The 14,932-nt window shown below is 38.4% G+C and overlaps 1 protein-coding gene across 1 annotated transcript; it reads left to right on the top strand.

Moving 5' to 3' along the window:
• Positions 1-1,026: 1,026 nt before the first annotated feature.
• Positions 1,027-12,841, top strand: LOC114365039 (uncharacterized). The gene is made up of 7 exons (XM_028321462.1): positions 1,027-1,258; positions 4,474-4,632; positions 5,965-6,145; positions 8,965-9,216; positions 10,012-10,086; positions 10,571-10,686; positions 12,648-12,841. The coding sequence occupies exons 1-7, from the start codon at positions 1,091-1,093 to the stop codon at positions 12,837-12,839; spliced, it is 1,143 nt and encodes a 380-aa protein (XP_028177263.1). The 5' UTR covers positions 1,027-1,090; the 3' UTR covers positions 12,840-12,841.
• Positions 12,842-14,932: the final 2,091 nt, after the last annotated feature.

The following is a 14,932-nucleotide window of genomic DNA, read 5'->3' as shown; positions in this document are numbered from 1 at the left end:
AAAGGAAGGTTATAAAAAGATTTTTTTAAAGATTATAAGCACTTTGTATTGCACAAATTACTAATAGTCCCGTCCAGCCCCTTGTGTTAAGCTAAATAAGCTTGGGTTACGGGTGGGCTCACACAATAGTCGTGCGGCATCATGGATCAAACTTGTTTGAACTCACTGCTGTTGTTCGTTTGCGACTGGTTAGTTAGNAATGTCTATGATGAGGCGACCGCAGGAACGTCACTATTCGTGCAATCCTATCAATGAAGTACGACATTTTCTGGTGCAGATTTTATCGCCATAAATTATGAAACTTGATAGTCATGGATTTGACTGACAGCTGTCCGTCAAATTCCCGCCCCGCACCCCGCACTGTACATATTTTGTTCGCGATGTCTGTTCTATACGTAGTAATATTACTTCAATGCTATAAACTGAACTGTCCCACCAAACTCATTGACAGAGGGGCGCCACCATCGTTCAACTGTGTAGTTTCGAACATGGCAAAAATCGGAACCAGCGATCCGGTATTGACGGTGATGGCAACCCCGCTGTCAATATCACGGATAAGACAGTTCTTAATGGGTCTATAGTTCCAAAATACTGAACTGTTCTATCCATGACATTGACAGTGGGGCGCCACCGTCAATACCGGATCGCTGCTTCCGATTTTTTCCATGTTGGAAACCATATAGTTGAACGATGGTAGCGCCCCCCTGTCATTGAGTTTGGTGGGACAGTTCAGCGTGGGTCATCTTGTATACTACGGTGGTTCTAGACAATGTGCAAATTATAATCGCAAACCAGTCGAAAAGTGGTCGAAAAGCCCCTTTTTTGTATGGAGTTTTGACGGATTCTATGTTTCGGAAGTGCGTTTTGTCTAGGGGGGCGGGTCTATATGAACCGATCCGAACGCTAAAGCAAATGAGGTTATATAATCAGAAAAGTATTTACTTTACTTATTTATGGACACTAAAAACCAAAAACAAGCCGTCTCTTTTCGGTCTCTTTGACATTTTTACTTTGGTCGTTTGACGAAATTGGCCGCTCAGAATCAAAATTTGTAAATTAGTAATAATTGTAGCTTAGAAATAGTAACATAATGTCGTTAAAGAAAGTAATGAAGGGGCTGCCTTCTGACCTCTTGGTTGCGGAGGGCTTAATGTATCAAGATTGGGACGCGCTGACTACATGTCAAAGGGAGTGCATCACCAGGCTTGGGATGACCATCCAGTTGGAACAGGAGGCCTACCTTACTGAGCATCCAGAGGTAAATTAAGTTAACGAATCATTCGGTTTAATCAGATTATGCCCTCTCCTGGAAAAGGAGTTTCCCACAGATTACCACAACGGCTAGTTCTACACTAACCGTATCTATCAACTACGCAGACCACCGATTTTAATTTGTGCGCACTTTCATACATGTCCATTGTCCATACAGATCAGCGTGGCCAGACGTCCCGATTTTGGCGGGACGTCCCGATTTTTAAATCAAATTTAAATGTCCCGCGCGGGACCTGAGCCCCGATTACGGTAACTTTTATTAACGTCTACAATCCAGACGCGTTTCTGATTCTGCAATACGATTGGTCAAAACAGCTGACGTACGCTGTTGAACGACCAATCGTATCGCAGAATCGAGAAGCGTGTCTGGATTGGAGACGTTAAATATTACCGTAATCGGGGCTCTGCTCGGTCCCGCTTTTCGGAGAGAGACACTCACTTCACCAGACTGTTGTTTGAAACGCCATACTTATTATTCTAAAGAATAAAACATTTTTTTTAATTTCGATTTATGTTTTTTTTTTCTTTTTTATTCAAAAGACGAATTTAACGATAGAGTAAATCTGATTTAGAATATTTTTTTTTGTTAAAATACATTTTCTATGGCTACTTTTGCTATCTATTGTCACGTAAACGTAATTTTAAGTCAAATAAAAAGATAAATATTTGAAAACCTTTGATTTTATACGTTTTTTTACTATGTCCCGCTTCTGACGGAAGAATCCCTCTATTTTGACTCAAAAAGTACCAAAGTCCCGACTTGGCGAAAAAAAAACTGGCAACGCTGATACAGATTAACAGCCCGACCCAAGAATCGGCCAACTAAAAGTCGGTGGTCTGCGCCTAGGCTAAGACGTCCACTGCTGGACGTTGCCTTCCCCAATGATTTCCACAACGAGCGGTTCTACTCAGTCCATTCCGCGCTTCCTGCGAGCTTCAACAGATCGTAGGGCCAAAGAGTGGGTAGCCAGCCTACACTACGTCTTCCTGTCCAAGAATATTAGAATGTATCAGTAAACAACTTTAAAAAGGCAGTGTAGTAGGCAGTTTTATTTTCAATGTAGAGAAAATTGAAAAAAGTTCAGTTTGACGTCAGTGGGACGTTACTTTGGTCACTTTGTCTGAATTCTAAATTAAGGAACCACTGATCCTCCCAAATAAGGCAAACGGAGTACCGGGACTATTTTACGTCTTTTTGATAAAATGAATACCACCCTACCATCCCGCCACCCTCAAGAAAAAAAGCAGAATATTAAATTTAATTTAATGTGTCAACCTAGTTAAATAAAGTAAGTTAAAGGTCCCCCCTTCCCCCGAGGATTTCCATTGCAACCGGCCTTGTATAGTGGACTTCCAGAAGAATATGTAGCCAAAGTTAAAACTTTTTTTTCTTAGTAGTATTTATTTATCTGTACATGTTCTTAATTTAGCAGCTGTCTCCAACTTCGTGTTCTTATCATAAATAACTTTTTCCGCGGCAATTGTGTGGTAAAACTGAAGTTCGCAGTCTCGGCTACTACTAAGGCTTCCCTGTGTAACCAACCACTTCGAAACTACGTCATGTCTGAGAACTGATGAAGATGTTACTGTAAAAGCTCGAATTGCAGTAAATCCTAAGATATTCCAGTACCTACAACCTAAGATCTACCAAATTCTAATGGTAAATGTCCCAAAAGGTTTGCGATTCGAACTCTTACCACCATTTCGTTAGTAAATCTTAGGATTTACATTAATGGCACGGTAAATGTTGAAAAACAAAACATGTCATAATGTGCTGAGCGCATCTCATAATCATCATCATCATCAGAAATTACTTCAATTGGAAAAAATCGAATCTATCTTAATATTGAAGTTTCCCTCTTTGTATTTCTAGTCGCTCACTTAGTAATTTAGTCGCACGGACAGAATTTTAATATCTAAAATGGATTAAACATAACCCACTTTTTGTAAGCTCGTTCTGCATTTGATTATAGTAATCAATATTCGTCGTTAGTTAAGTTAATTTTTCGCTTACTCAAATTCATACCGCTCAAGTTATTAAAACAGTGAGTATGCCATCATCAATCGCTAAGTTATTTTATAGTCGATCGTTTTATAATTCCCCATTAAGAATTACTCATTGTTTTATTCCTAAAACCAACATCTACCAGCTGACAGAGGTAAAACCTAGCATATACTGAATTCGAATGGTAAAAGATCGAAAAAATCGTCGTATTTTCTGAAATACTTACATTTACCAACTCATGTCGGTAAATCCTAAGACCCGGTTTTTTGATTCGTAGTTAAAATAACCAATGGTCAAGTTTGACAGATGTCAAATGACAAGTGGTTAAATATCAGAGAAAAATGTTTTTCGAACAATGGTTATAGATGACCCACGCTGAACTGTCCCGCCAAACTCAATGACAGGGGGGCGCTACCATCGTTCAACTATATGGTTTCCAACATGGCAAAAATCTGAACCAGCGATCCGGTATTGACGGTGGCGCCCCACTGTCAATGTCATCGACAGGACAGTCCAGTATTTTGGAACTATAGCTAGACTTTTAGTACATTTTTTAACTATGAGTTAACATTTTGTTAATATTTAACCATTAGTAGCAAAATTTAACAATTTGTTATTTTAACTATGAATAAAAAAACTGGGCCTAAGACTTACACTTAAATCTTAAGATTAACCGTAGTTCGAGCTTTTACAGTAACAAAGACTGTTATTTTAAAAATGTTTTTATTTGTCGCAAATTGTGTGCTTGCTTCAATAGAAAACTGTTTATTCTTAATGCATATCCGACCCTTTGTAGGTTATATTTCTTCTGTTGCCGGTTATTTTTACTTTCCGCAGAATCCACTGCTATTTTATATTTTTCTCGAAGTAGATTAATTTACGAAGCCTTCGTAGTTTTCACTAGGTGTATGGGATTTTCCAACATGTAGGTAATATTATTTTCTGTTTTATTCTATTGAATCCACTTGATTGATTGTTCAAAAATAAGTACTTCATTTTGTGCTTTGGAAAACTAAATTAAATGTTTAGTCATGTCAGAACTAGCCTTAGATTTCCTCGTTACAAACATTTTTTTTTTAAAGCATTTTGTACAATCACAATCATATAAACCGTATTTTTTTCTTACAGCTTTCCATTGATCCTCCAACTTCGATGGCATAAATTGTATTGTTAATTCAATCAAGTTTTTGACATAGGTTAGAGCTATGCTGGAAAACTTTTTCACGGGAATCGTCCTGCAACCAAAAAGGAAGGACTTGCTCGGTGAGGCGGCAAGATTTTTCACACGGCCAGCCGAGGTTCTCGACGCTGAGATCAAAGAGCGAATTGGTGTGCAATCCAGTCCATACGTGCAGGTATTATCACAGAATAATAATAAATGTACTACTATCCGATCGAGCTAACTGCTGCGCACCTCGCTGGAATACTCTCGCGTTCGTCGCAACATAGATACGACGTCACGGTAGCCAAGTAGATACGCAGTTAACTCGACCGGGTTATACGTAAAGAAAGATTTTTTCGCGAAGGTTTTAAAAAAAATGTCTACTGAATGTCGTCAACAATAATATGGTGCAGGTAATTTAGCTTGTCTCAAAGTCGAGTATCGTTACGTACATAGATCAGTGATCGGTACTGTGCCGATGCGATAGGGACGACTGCTATAAGAAGCTAGCGCACCATAGTACGTGTATTTTCTTCTTTTCATAACGAATATTTATTTTACAATGGGTAAAGAATACGCGCGCATACGTCACTAAAACCTGGTCCGTGAGCACGTAGAATTTTGTCCAATGACCCCTAGCTACACGTCCTTATCGCTCGCGCGTAATTATGTTGCTATCGCGCTCGCACACTCACTGCGGGCACCCGTCGCACAGTCGCGACAGCAATATAATTACGCGCGAGCGATAAGGATGGGTAGCTTGGGGTCATTGGACAAAATTCTACTTGTTCACGGACCAGGCTTTATAACTGCTCACTCGTGAATCCCTTTTAGATAAAACGGCGGGTACGCCGCGTGTTTTGTTTTCGATGCCTACTCGAGGAGCCTCGTATTATGCCTAATAAAGTATTTTTATACATACCCAAGTAGTTATTTGACTATAATTACATCTGATGTTAAGTGAGATGCAGTCTAGGATGTTACAAACCTACCCTGTAAGTGCCTAGGTATTCACTCTCGCCTTGAACAATATGAACAGGCCCGCGCGGATTTTTGGTGTTCCAATCCCTCGCCGTTCACATTATAAAACAAAAGCAAAAGTAATGTATATTGCAATGTTGAACGCACTACGGCGGAGTACACAATTTTATTACTTTATAAGGATTGCATCCTTGAAGAGGTTTCCTTGATAAAATTAAAACTTGTTGCAACGCATTCCATTTAGTGAATATTAAACATTAATATTCTTTACATAACTTGGATTTTATTTAACTTTGGATTTTTTATTGACTGTTTGTATAAAAAGCAAAGTAAAATTATCTGAGTATACTTACGCCCGTATTCACAAACATTACTATGAGGTTTCACAGTGCGCGTGGATGCATTGAGTGACACATGAACCAATCACAGATCTCCATTCAACGCTGTGCGTTTGATTTGCTGCTTCACTTTAACAAGCATCGTTCGTGAATACGGGCGTTAATCTTTATCCGATCTCCAGTATTTTATAATGCATTTATTTCAGGACCAAAAACCTCCTTTTCGGTACAAAGACCTTGATTTGGAGTATGACCTGAAGAACATCGTGATGCGGAACTACCCTCCAGAACAGTGGAAGATCCCTACGCCTGTCGTCAGCACTCCTAACACGGTGTCTTCGGACTTCTTGTCCATTATCACGTCCGATACAACTTTACCAACCCCAGGTAAGATTACAATATGATTGGGATGTTTCCTGGGTAAAAAAGCAAGTGTTTAAATTAGTCCGTCAGTTCATCATCATCATCAATAGCCCTTTACAGTCCACTGCTGGCCTATGAGCCTCCTCCACTATAGTGGAGGGTTTTGCCATAATCTCTACGCCTTGCAGGCGGGTTGGAGTTTAAGGGAGCGCTGCTGCCCGTTCTCTGTTTGATGTGTAGTCCCTAAGTCGCCTCTTACGACACCCGTGGGAAGAGTAGGAGTAGTCCGTCAGTTAACTTATCGAAAAATACTCGACACTTATTTTTCACTTTTTCAAACTATTGAAAATTTAAAGAGAAAAAGACTGCTAAAGTACAATGGAAGAGGCCCGTGACGTCAAGAAGTGCTTAAAAGTGTAGCACTTTGAGACGTCACGCGGAACTTCAACTATGTTCAACTTCAACTAAAATATGTTAAAAATATAATAAATTACGAATAATAGATTTAAGATATAAATCATGCAATCTAATTCAATCTAATCCAATTGCCAACCGGAAAAAAGTTCATGTAGTCCGATCGGTAGGCCAGGGTTTCTCAAACTTTCAGCTCCCTGAACCCCTGTTTTTAGTTCCCCCCTTCCTTCAAAGAAAATAATAAAAATGACTATTGAAGAAAATAAGGTTTAAATTCAACCAAACCTTAGTACCAAATAAAGTGCCAAAGAAACGTTTGATTTTGTGATGGTTATGCTTGTTTCTTGTCTTATCTGCCACCATTACGTAAATCTTGTCGCGAACCCCCTGCCGTCGAATGGCAAATCCCTAGGGGTTCGCGTACCCCACTTCGAGAAAACCTGGTAGGACGAAAGCAGTAGGACCACGTGGCCTCAGAGCATTTCACTTAGTATCCCGTTTACCTGACCTCGTAGGTAGCAATAACGAGCAAAATTTAAATAAAGTTGATAGCGGAAAATATAAATATTTACAGCGCAGTGTGTAATAAAGGCCCCGTCAAACGGAGGTATATCTATTTGACAGCCTTTGCCGATGTTTGACGTGGAGCAGCGCGACTTTCTATGTGTCGACTCAAACATTTCCATAGAAATTAGCACGACAAAGACTCCACGCTCAAGTGCGCTGTCAGCCTGCCTTTACAACAGATATTACCTTCATCGGTCTTTTATATTTTGCCTGAGAGCTCCCTTCAACACGTCTATCCACTATCCGTAAACTGATAGGTGAATGAACAATGCAGGGGTGTAAGTAACGCATTATTGTTATAAAACCGAGAAGAAAGGCTGAAGTAAAGCACTGAAAGACAATAGCGTATCGGATAATGTGTTTCCAACTAATGAGGGCTTTACATCAACGTATCACTCGAACTAATGAGTATTTATTCAGTTTACGTTTTCTCTGCACTACTTGGAAAGTAATTGAATGTGGATACGTTGCATCTTGATGCTCTTATTATAGACAAACAAGCTGTCTGAATGCCACTCAAAGTAATAAAAAACCTGTATTTATTTTATAAGTGATTTCTTGAAATATGTCTTGAAATATTATGTTANAAATATTTTTAACCCTTAAGTAACACCGTGGGGTAATTTTTTACCCCAGGCGCATAAAAATTGACATATCTTTTTTTCTAGCGAAGCTAGTGCAATGTCGTTTTGTGTATTCTCAATGCAGAGCGTGTGCTTTAAGCTCGTAGACGCGGGATGTAAAAAAAATCATCCGTATAACTTTTACAGGTAGGTGGGGTAGAAATTTGCCCCAGGGTGTTAGTTACGCATGCTTTAATTTATCATCACCTAACATGTTATTAATAGGTTTTTATAATATTTAAACAAAACTAGTAAATATTTACATGACGATGAAGTAGCACGTTGTTTCGAGAATGCAGAAAGATAAATAGAGCTTGTGAATCAAGCGAATTATTCGAACTTTGATGACATCCCCTCAGAACAGAGCGTTCATAAATTCGACACAGAAATAGAGCTCGAAGGTGATAATTACGTAATAATTCAGTGTGTTTGATGTGTTTCGAAAATAATAATTAGAAATAAAATAAAATAAAAAATATTTTCTCATAATTTAAAAAAAAAACTATTTTTTTTTATTTTGCTTTGTCTTAAGTCCAAAAATTTTCGTTTTATTTAACTTTGAGTTTAAAATGTGTATAAAGCATCTATTCAATGTCCGATTAGTGTAAGGTTTTGGTTTCTACAACAACTTTTCAAGATTTTTCTAGAAGACCATTGTGGAGACTATTAGTTGCATATGGAAAATTCTTTTTTTTGTTATGATTGATTTAAGATGTTTTTTTACTCTAATAAACGTTTTTTTAAAGCAATCGTATAATTTAGTGAGCCCGCTAATACATATAAATCACAAATTGAATTGATTTTAAGTGTTTGCTTAAAATTTTCCAATTTCCGTTTGGGGTAATTTTTTACCCCAGGGTGTTCAATGTGTAACAAAAAATAAGGATGTTACTTAAGGGTTAAAANACTTTTGCAATGTTCACCACCTAACTAGGCTAAATAAAGTCCCGAGGTCAGAAATTGTGTTCCACGGATTTCTCTCTACACCGTCGTTAAGGCATTCATTGACTGGACTATTACATAAGCGAAAAATTCTTGCAGTTATTTATTTTGAAGAAATAAGCTTTTAATATAACTATGTTGTAACTTAGGTATTGTATTGAACTCAAGCTATGCACCCAAAACTGCGAGTCAGTTTTTTACTTTGGACCGCAAACCATTCGACGTTTTTTCTGCGCCCAAACCTTTCAGCATGGTACTAATAATGCAAATCAACTGATCCTCAATTTACTTCTACAGAACCAGTTCGTACTCCTGAAGCAACTCTCTCGGAGACCCTGTTCGCCGTTGTCTCAAACACCGTGGACAAGGCGATCTTCACCCACATTGATGATGCTGCGTTGAGATACGATACTGCATATGTGGAACTCATGAAAGCTGTAGAACAAGCCATGGAGATCCCAGTGATAGAAATACGAGAGGACATAGCTGAGCTGTTCTACAACGCCTACAAACTATTCGAACTTGATATCATGGAGAAAGAAAGAATTGGTAAGTATCTTTAGTTCACTATCTAGGTATTCCTGTTGATAAGATCAATATCTAATCTTTGATAGGAGAAATCATCAAAACGTAGGATCATAGATATCTGCACCGCTCCGACTTGGTGGAAACCGAGCTTCATGTAGCCATAGAGTCCAGGAAAGAAGACTGAAGTTTTAAAATAAATAGATTTTCAATCATAATTTTAGAGCATAGTTTTATCATTATTTTAATCTGCTCTTTATACTCACATATCAATTAGTAAAAAGGTGTTTTCTCCCTTATTTTGCATCTCATAATCCCGTATTTGAAATCAAACAGAAACGTACAGCAGACAGTTCGGAATTCAATTCATGCGACTCGTCGCGTTCGTAATTTACGATTCTGCATCAAATATGCCGCCGAAACAACGTTTTAATTGTGAACACAAGTACAATCAGTCTAGACTACGAATTCCTTTCACCCATAACTAACGCTGGAATCCGTGTGCTGATACCTGGTCGGTAACTAACAAGGGGATCGAATACCTGGCTGGGAATTCGAAATACACAACGAATATCAACATCGATAAACCGACGCGGGCACTAATTAATGCTTACATTGTGTTGACGCTCTGTTATTATTCAATATCCGACGCGGGTGCACGGGCACTGTCTGTGGTACATGTTGTGGCTGACATGTTATGCGAAAAACTTACACCCTGACCATTCATTAGTGGTCTGTTGAAAAATAATGATGTTTCAGCTCTGTAAAACAAAATAGACTTTGTTTAAAGGGTATTAATTTTGAGGATTATTTTTGCAGCGGCTGAAATTGCATGGGAGAAAAGGATGAGGAAGAAGTTGAAGAGAACACTGAGAAGATTGAACAATTTTAAAGGTGCGTAAATTTTTCATTCAAACCTCATTGCTTTTCTCATACTTATGAAACGATTCGAAAGCAGTCTATGGTTTGCTGTCAAATTTTGTGTTATAGTTCCAAAATACTGGACTGTCCTGTCGGTGACATTGACATTGGGGCGCCACCGTCAATACCGGATCGCTGGTTCAGATTTTTGCCATGTTGGAAACCATATAGTTGAACGATGGTAGCGCCCCCCTGTCATTGAGTTTGGCGGGACAGTTCAGCGTGGGTCATCTATATCATAATTACTGTAAAAAGCCCTTGTGTTATTTTCTATGAAATAACTTTCATGGGTGGGTGGTGCTTAATTACTTTGTTGACCTCACACTTTTATTTTTCAATGCCAGTTGTGATTTTCAATGAGTTAGGTATTCGTTTTTGCTATAATTGGAGTTTGATAGACGTTTTACCCTTTTAATTGGCGTGTATTTAATAGGTTTTGAACTGTTTTATTTTAAAGGTTACGAGACTCCGCCTTCGCCAAAGAGCGAGATTTCGTCCCATGAGAGCTACAAGAAGCCCCCGCCAAGGCCGTGCGTGTGCCATCCCCAGTTCTATTACAACCGATATGCAAAGGTAAATGAAGGTTTAGCCAAGCCGCTGATTAAAGACTTTTTATCATTCGACAAGTAGTTGAATCAAATGAAATGAAATCAAATTTCTTTAATATTAAATAATTTGGGTCGGGTTGTTGAGTTTAGTAAAATTGTACACTTATTGAACACCAAAAATACATAAAAAATTTAACCTTCCGAAGGTAATCTTAAGATAAGCATTTGAAGAATATAAAAATATTAATTTTATGCCTAAGTTACAATCTCGTTCTCTCAAAAATAGGTTTAATAAATATTATAGAGACTTATGAAATAAATTATTTATAGAAATCCATTTGTGCCTTTATAAAATTATTCTCTTTATTTGAGTATTAAAGTAGATAAGTAGTGTTGAATCTCAGTTTTTTTAAATACAACTTTACCTTTTATTTTAAGCTACTGTGCTCTCCCTGGCTAGTTAATCTAGAAGAGATCGCTACCTAGCGATAAGGCCTGATTTCTACAAAGAAAAGCGGAGCAAAGAAGTGTCAGACGGACGAATTTTTCGTGTTGTGATTCCTGACCCGACCACGACATGGAACGGAGTTTTTATTGTGGCACAAAATGGTAATTTTAATTGTGTGTTACTGTGCCACTTATCCCAAGAATTTGTGCCTTGTACTTTTTGAGTAATAAGAGGACGATTGTGGTCGGGCTGGAGATCACGGTTCCTGGCCCGACCACAAGCAGATCTAATAAAATATCAATAGTGTGAAGTTACTGATTATGCCAAAAATATGTGTCAAACTGTGCCTATAGGAAACGTAAAGCATTTTCTATTATATCACAGAATAAATCTAGATTCGGATTAGTTAGTTTTTAGCATGCTCATTTGAACACTTTGTTCGTGATAATTACGTCGTCTAGGTATCTTTAAGTAATCGATGTTCACCGATTACTTAAAGATTTCTCGACCGATTACAGTGACTCCTTTTTGTTCGAATGTAGATACTTGCCATTTGGTCCCATATACAATTTAATTTAGTTTAACGTAGTCGTTTTTATTTTATGAGCATGATTTTCGAACAGAATTTTTCGGACTCAGATTACAAACAATGAAAAGTCAAAAATAAAAATAAACTGCGTTTAAAAAAACCGACTTGAAAAAATAAACTGACTCCAAAAAAGTACCTACACTAAAAAGTAGTTAAATAATTTTACGTTATTTATTTAATTAGGACAATTATTATGACCATGATTGATATTCTCGGAGTCGTTGCCAGTCTGTCTCAAGAAACGCACTGACTGCTCATAAAATAAAAACGACTACGTTAAACTACATTAAATTGTGTATGGGACCAAATGGCAAGTATCTACTATCGAACAAAAAGAGTCACTCAAATCGAACGAGACATCTTCAAGTAATCGGTGAACATCGATCACTTAAAGTTACCTAGACGACGTAATTGTCACAACAAAGTGTTTAAATGAGCATGCTAAAAACTTAACTAATCCGAATCTAGATGTATTCTGTGATATAATAGAAAATGCTTTACGTTTCCTATAGGCACAGTTTGACACATATTTTTGGCATAATCAGTAACTTCACACTATTGATATTTTATTAGATCTGCTTGTGGTCGGGCCAGGAACCGTGATCTCCAGCCCGACCACTATCGTCCTCTTATTACTCAAAAAGTACAAGGCACAAATTCTTGGGATAAGTGGCACAGTAACACACAATTAAAATTATCATTTTGTGCCACAGTAAAAACTCCGTTCCATGTCGTGGTCGGGTCAGGAATCACAACAAAATTTTTCTATGGAATTTGAAAGCGGCGTCGATCGGACAAGAGATGTGGAAATTATGAAATTAGTTATTCAAAACACTTATCTGCTCCGCCTTGGTGAAAACCTGGCCTAAATTGTGCCAATTCAATTTTTTATTTCTTTGTCTTTCTTGTTTGGTGTGCAAAATAGCTATCATAACTTTTTCATCTACAGGACCGTTTCGGAATCTATCTGCCAAGAGAGACCGGCTTCACCGACAACAACGTGACCGTTACTCCAGCCATCTCTTTGGAGAGCCTCAACGAAGACGAAGGAGAAGCAGTCGACACAAAGTCCATCATCAGCAGGAAGTCTGTTGTATCCGCGAAGAGTACAGTCAGCAAGAAAACCACCTTCAAAACTTAAGTGATGAGATTTATATGATAGATTTAGTTTTTTTCTTGTTTTCAGATTAGAGTATTTAAATTGAACCTAATAAACATATATTTTTGTTGAACCAAGTCTTCTTTATTTCTTAACTATTTAATTAGCATCGAAGAAGAGTGTTTTCAAAGAACATTATGGGTAATTTTACCAGGATAAAGTTATTTCTGTTGATAGGTCAAATGTTTTTTCTCCGCCCGCCTGTTAGGTTTCTACAGGCTCTTATCGAATCGACGTTGTGAACGTTGTGGTTGCAAAAAAAATGTCTTTTCCGAAGAAATACTTATAAACAGTTTGGAAAAATGTTTTCAGTAGCTGTTCCTTTAGATACCTCAAGGAATAGATCTCGCAAATGCTAGTTGTTACAACCTGCACATTGTTTAACACCCTTACTCAAAGCCCCTCCCAATCACCTTATAAAAATCACCGGTTATAAAAATATTTGTATTATTATTGTTTATTATTAATGCCACCATTAACACCATGAAAGCTGCAACAATCTCCAAAATTAATTCAACCAACCAATTAATAAAGAAAAAAGGAAACCCTCAAGTAAAATAGCACGGGATAGGTACACAATAGACACAAAGTATAAAAGGAATAATTCGCTTAAGATTGTCTGGAATTTTTCACTGTCAAGAATTAGAACCCATTGTCAACGGTAAAGGAACAATTTTACGTCGAGTAATCCTTTAGGGTTTGAGAATCAAAGCCTTAAGATGTTTCATTCATAGGTCCAGCGTTTAACCAGTTTAACTCAGTCAGTGCCTGAGATATGGGAGCGGAACGGCAGGGATGACATTGACATACAGTTTGCAAATCAGTGCCTTTTCACACGTTCCGGTTGCCGGCTATCCGGCGCCGGGTACCCGGTGGTGAAGTGTATGGGCATGGTACGTAGCTTTCACATGTTCCGGCGTAATTAATCCGGCATGCCCATACATTTGACGCCGGGTAGCCGGCAACCGGGACGTGTGAAAAGGGCCTTATAGTTCCAAAATACTGGAATGTCCTGTCGATGACATTGACAGTGGGGCGCCACCGTCAATACCGGATCGCTGGTTCAGATTTTTGCCATGTTGGAAACCATATAGTTGAACGATGGTAGCGCCCCCCTGTCATTGAGTTTGGTGGGACAGTTCAGCGTGGGTCATCTATAGACTGTTGTCGTATGGACGGGTGACATTTGACGTCACGCTCAGCTATTTCCATACCTACAAAGTTTATGCACGTGTCTCGCTAAACACTCGACATTGGCGAAACCAGTGTGCTTCAAAACCATTAAACAGAATAATAAAGTTTAAACACTTTCAACTTTTTTGTTTCCAGTCCGATTTCAATATAGGCGAGTGTAGAATTAGAGTTGAAATCGGAAATAATGAGGGTTTTCGCGATTGAAAAATCCGCCAGATAGCAATACGTAGACGGGAGGTCCAAATGCTACATGATTGGTGGATTTTGACATATCTGTCAATGTCATGTCAAAAATAACATTTGGACCTCGCGTCGACTTGCCATCTGGCGGATTTTTCAATCGCGAAAACCCTCATTCCTACAAAAGACAGAAATCTGAAGCACATTGAAGTCTCGCTGACGTTTGACGTCCCAAAACCCCTTCTATATCTCAGTGGGTCTAGACAAAGTGCCATTATAATCGCAAACCAGTCGAAAAGTGGTCGAAAAGCCCCTTTTTTGTATGGAATTTGACGGATTCGATTTTCGATTCGATCAAAAAGTGCGTTTTGTCTAGGGGGGCTGTGGGTCTAGACAAAGTGCAAATTATAATCGCAAACCAGTCGAAAAGTGGTCGAAAAGCTCCTTTTTTGTATGGAGTTTTGACGGATTCGATTTTCGATTCGATCAAAAAGTGCGTTTTGTCTAGGGGGGCTGGTATAGATGACCCACGCTGAACTGTCCCGCCAAACTCAATGACAGGGGGGCGCTACCATCGTTCAACTTTATGGTTTCCAACATGGCAAAAATCGGAACCAGCGATTCGGTATTGACGGTGGCGCCCCATTGTCAATGTCATCGATTCAGTATTTTGGAACTATACCTTCTGACTAAGTTAAGCG

This window comes from Ostrinia furnacalis, unplaced genomic scaffold (assembly GCF_004193835.3).
Source record: "Ostrinia furnacalis isolate ACB-3 unplaced genomic scaffold, ASM419383v2 OfSCF7532, whole genome shotgun sequence".
Taxonomy (NCBI): Eukaryota; Metazoa; Arthropoda; class Insecta; order Lepidoptera; family Crambidae; genus Ostrinia; species Ostrinia furnacalis.
This window is presented reverse-complemented; position numbering and strand designations above follow the sequence as displayed.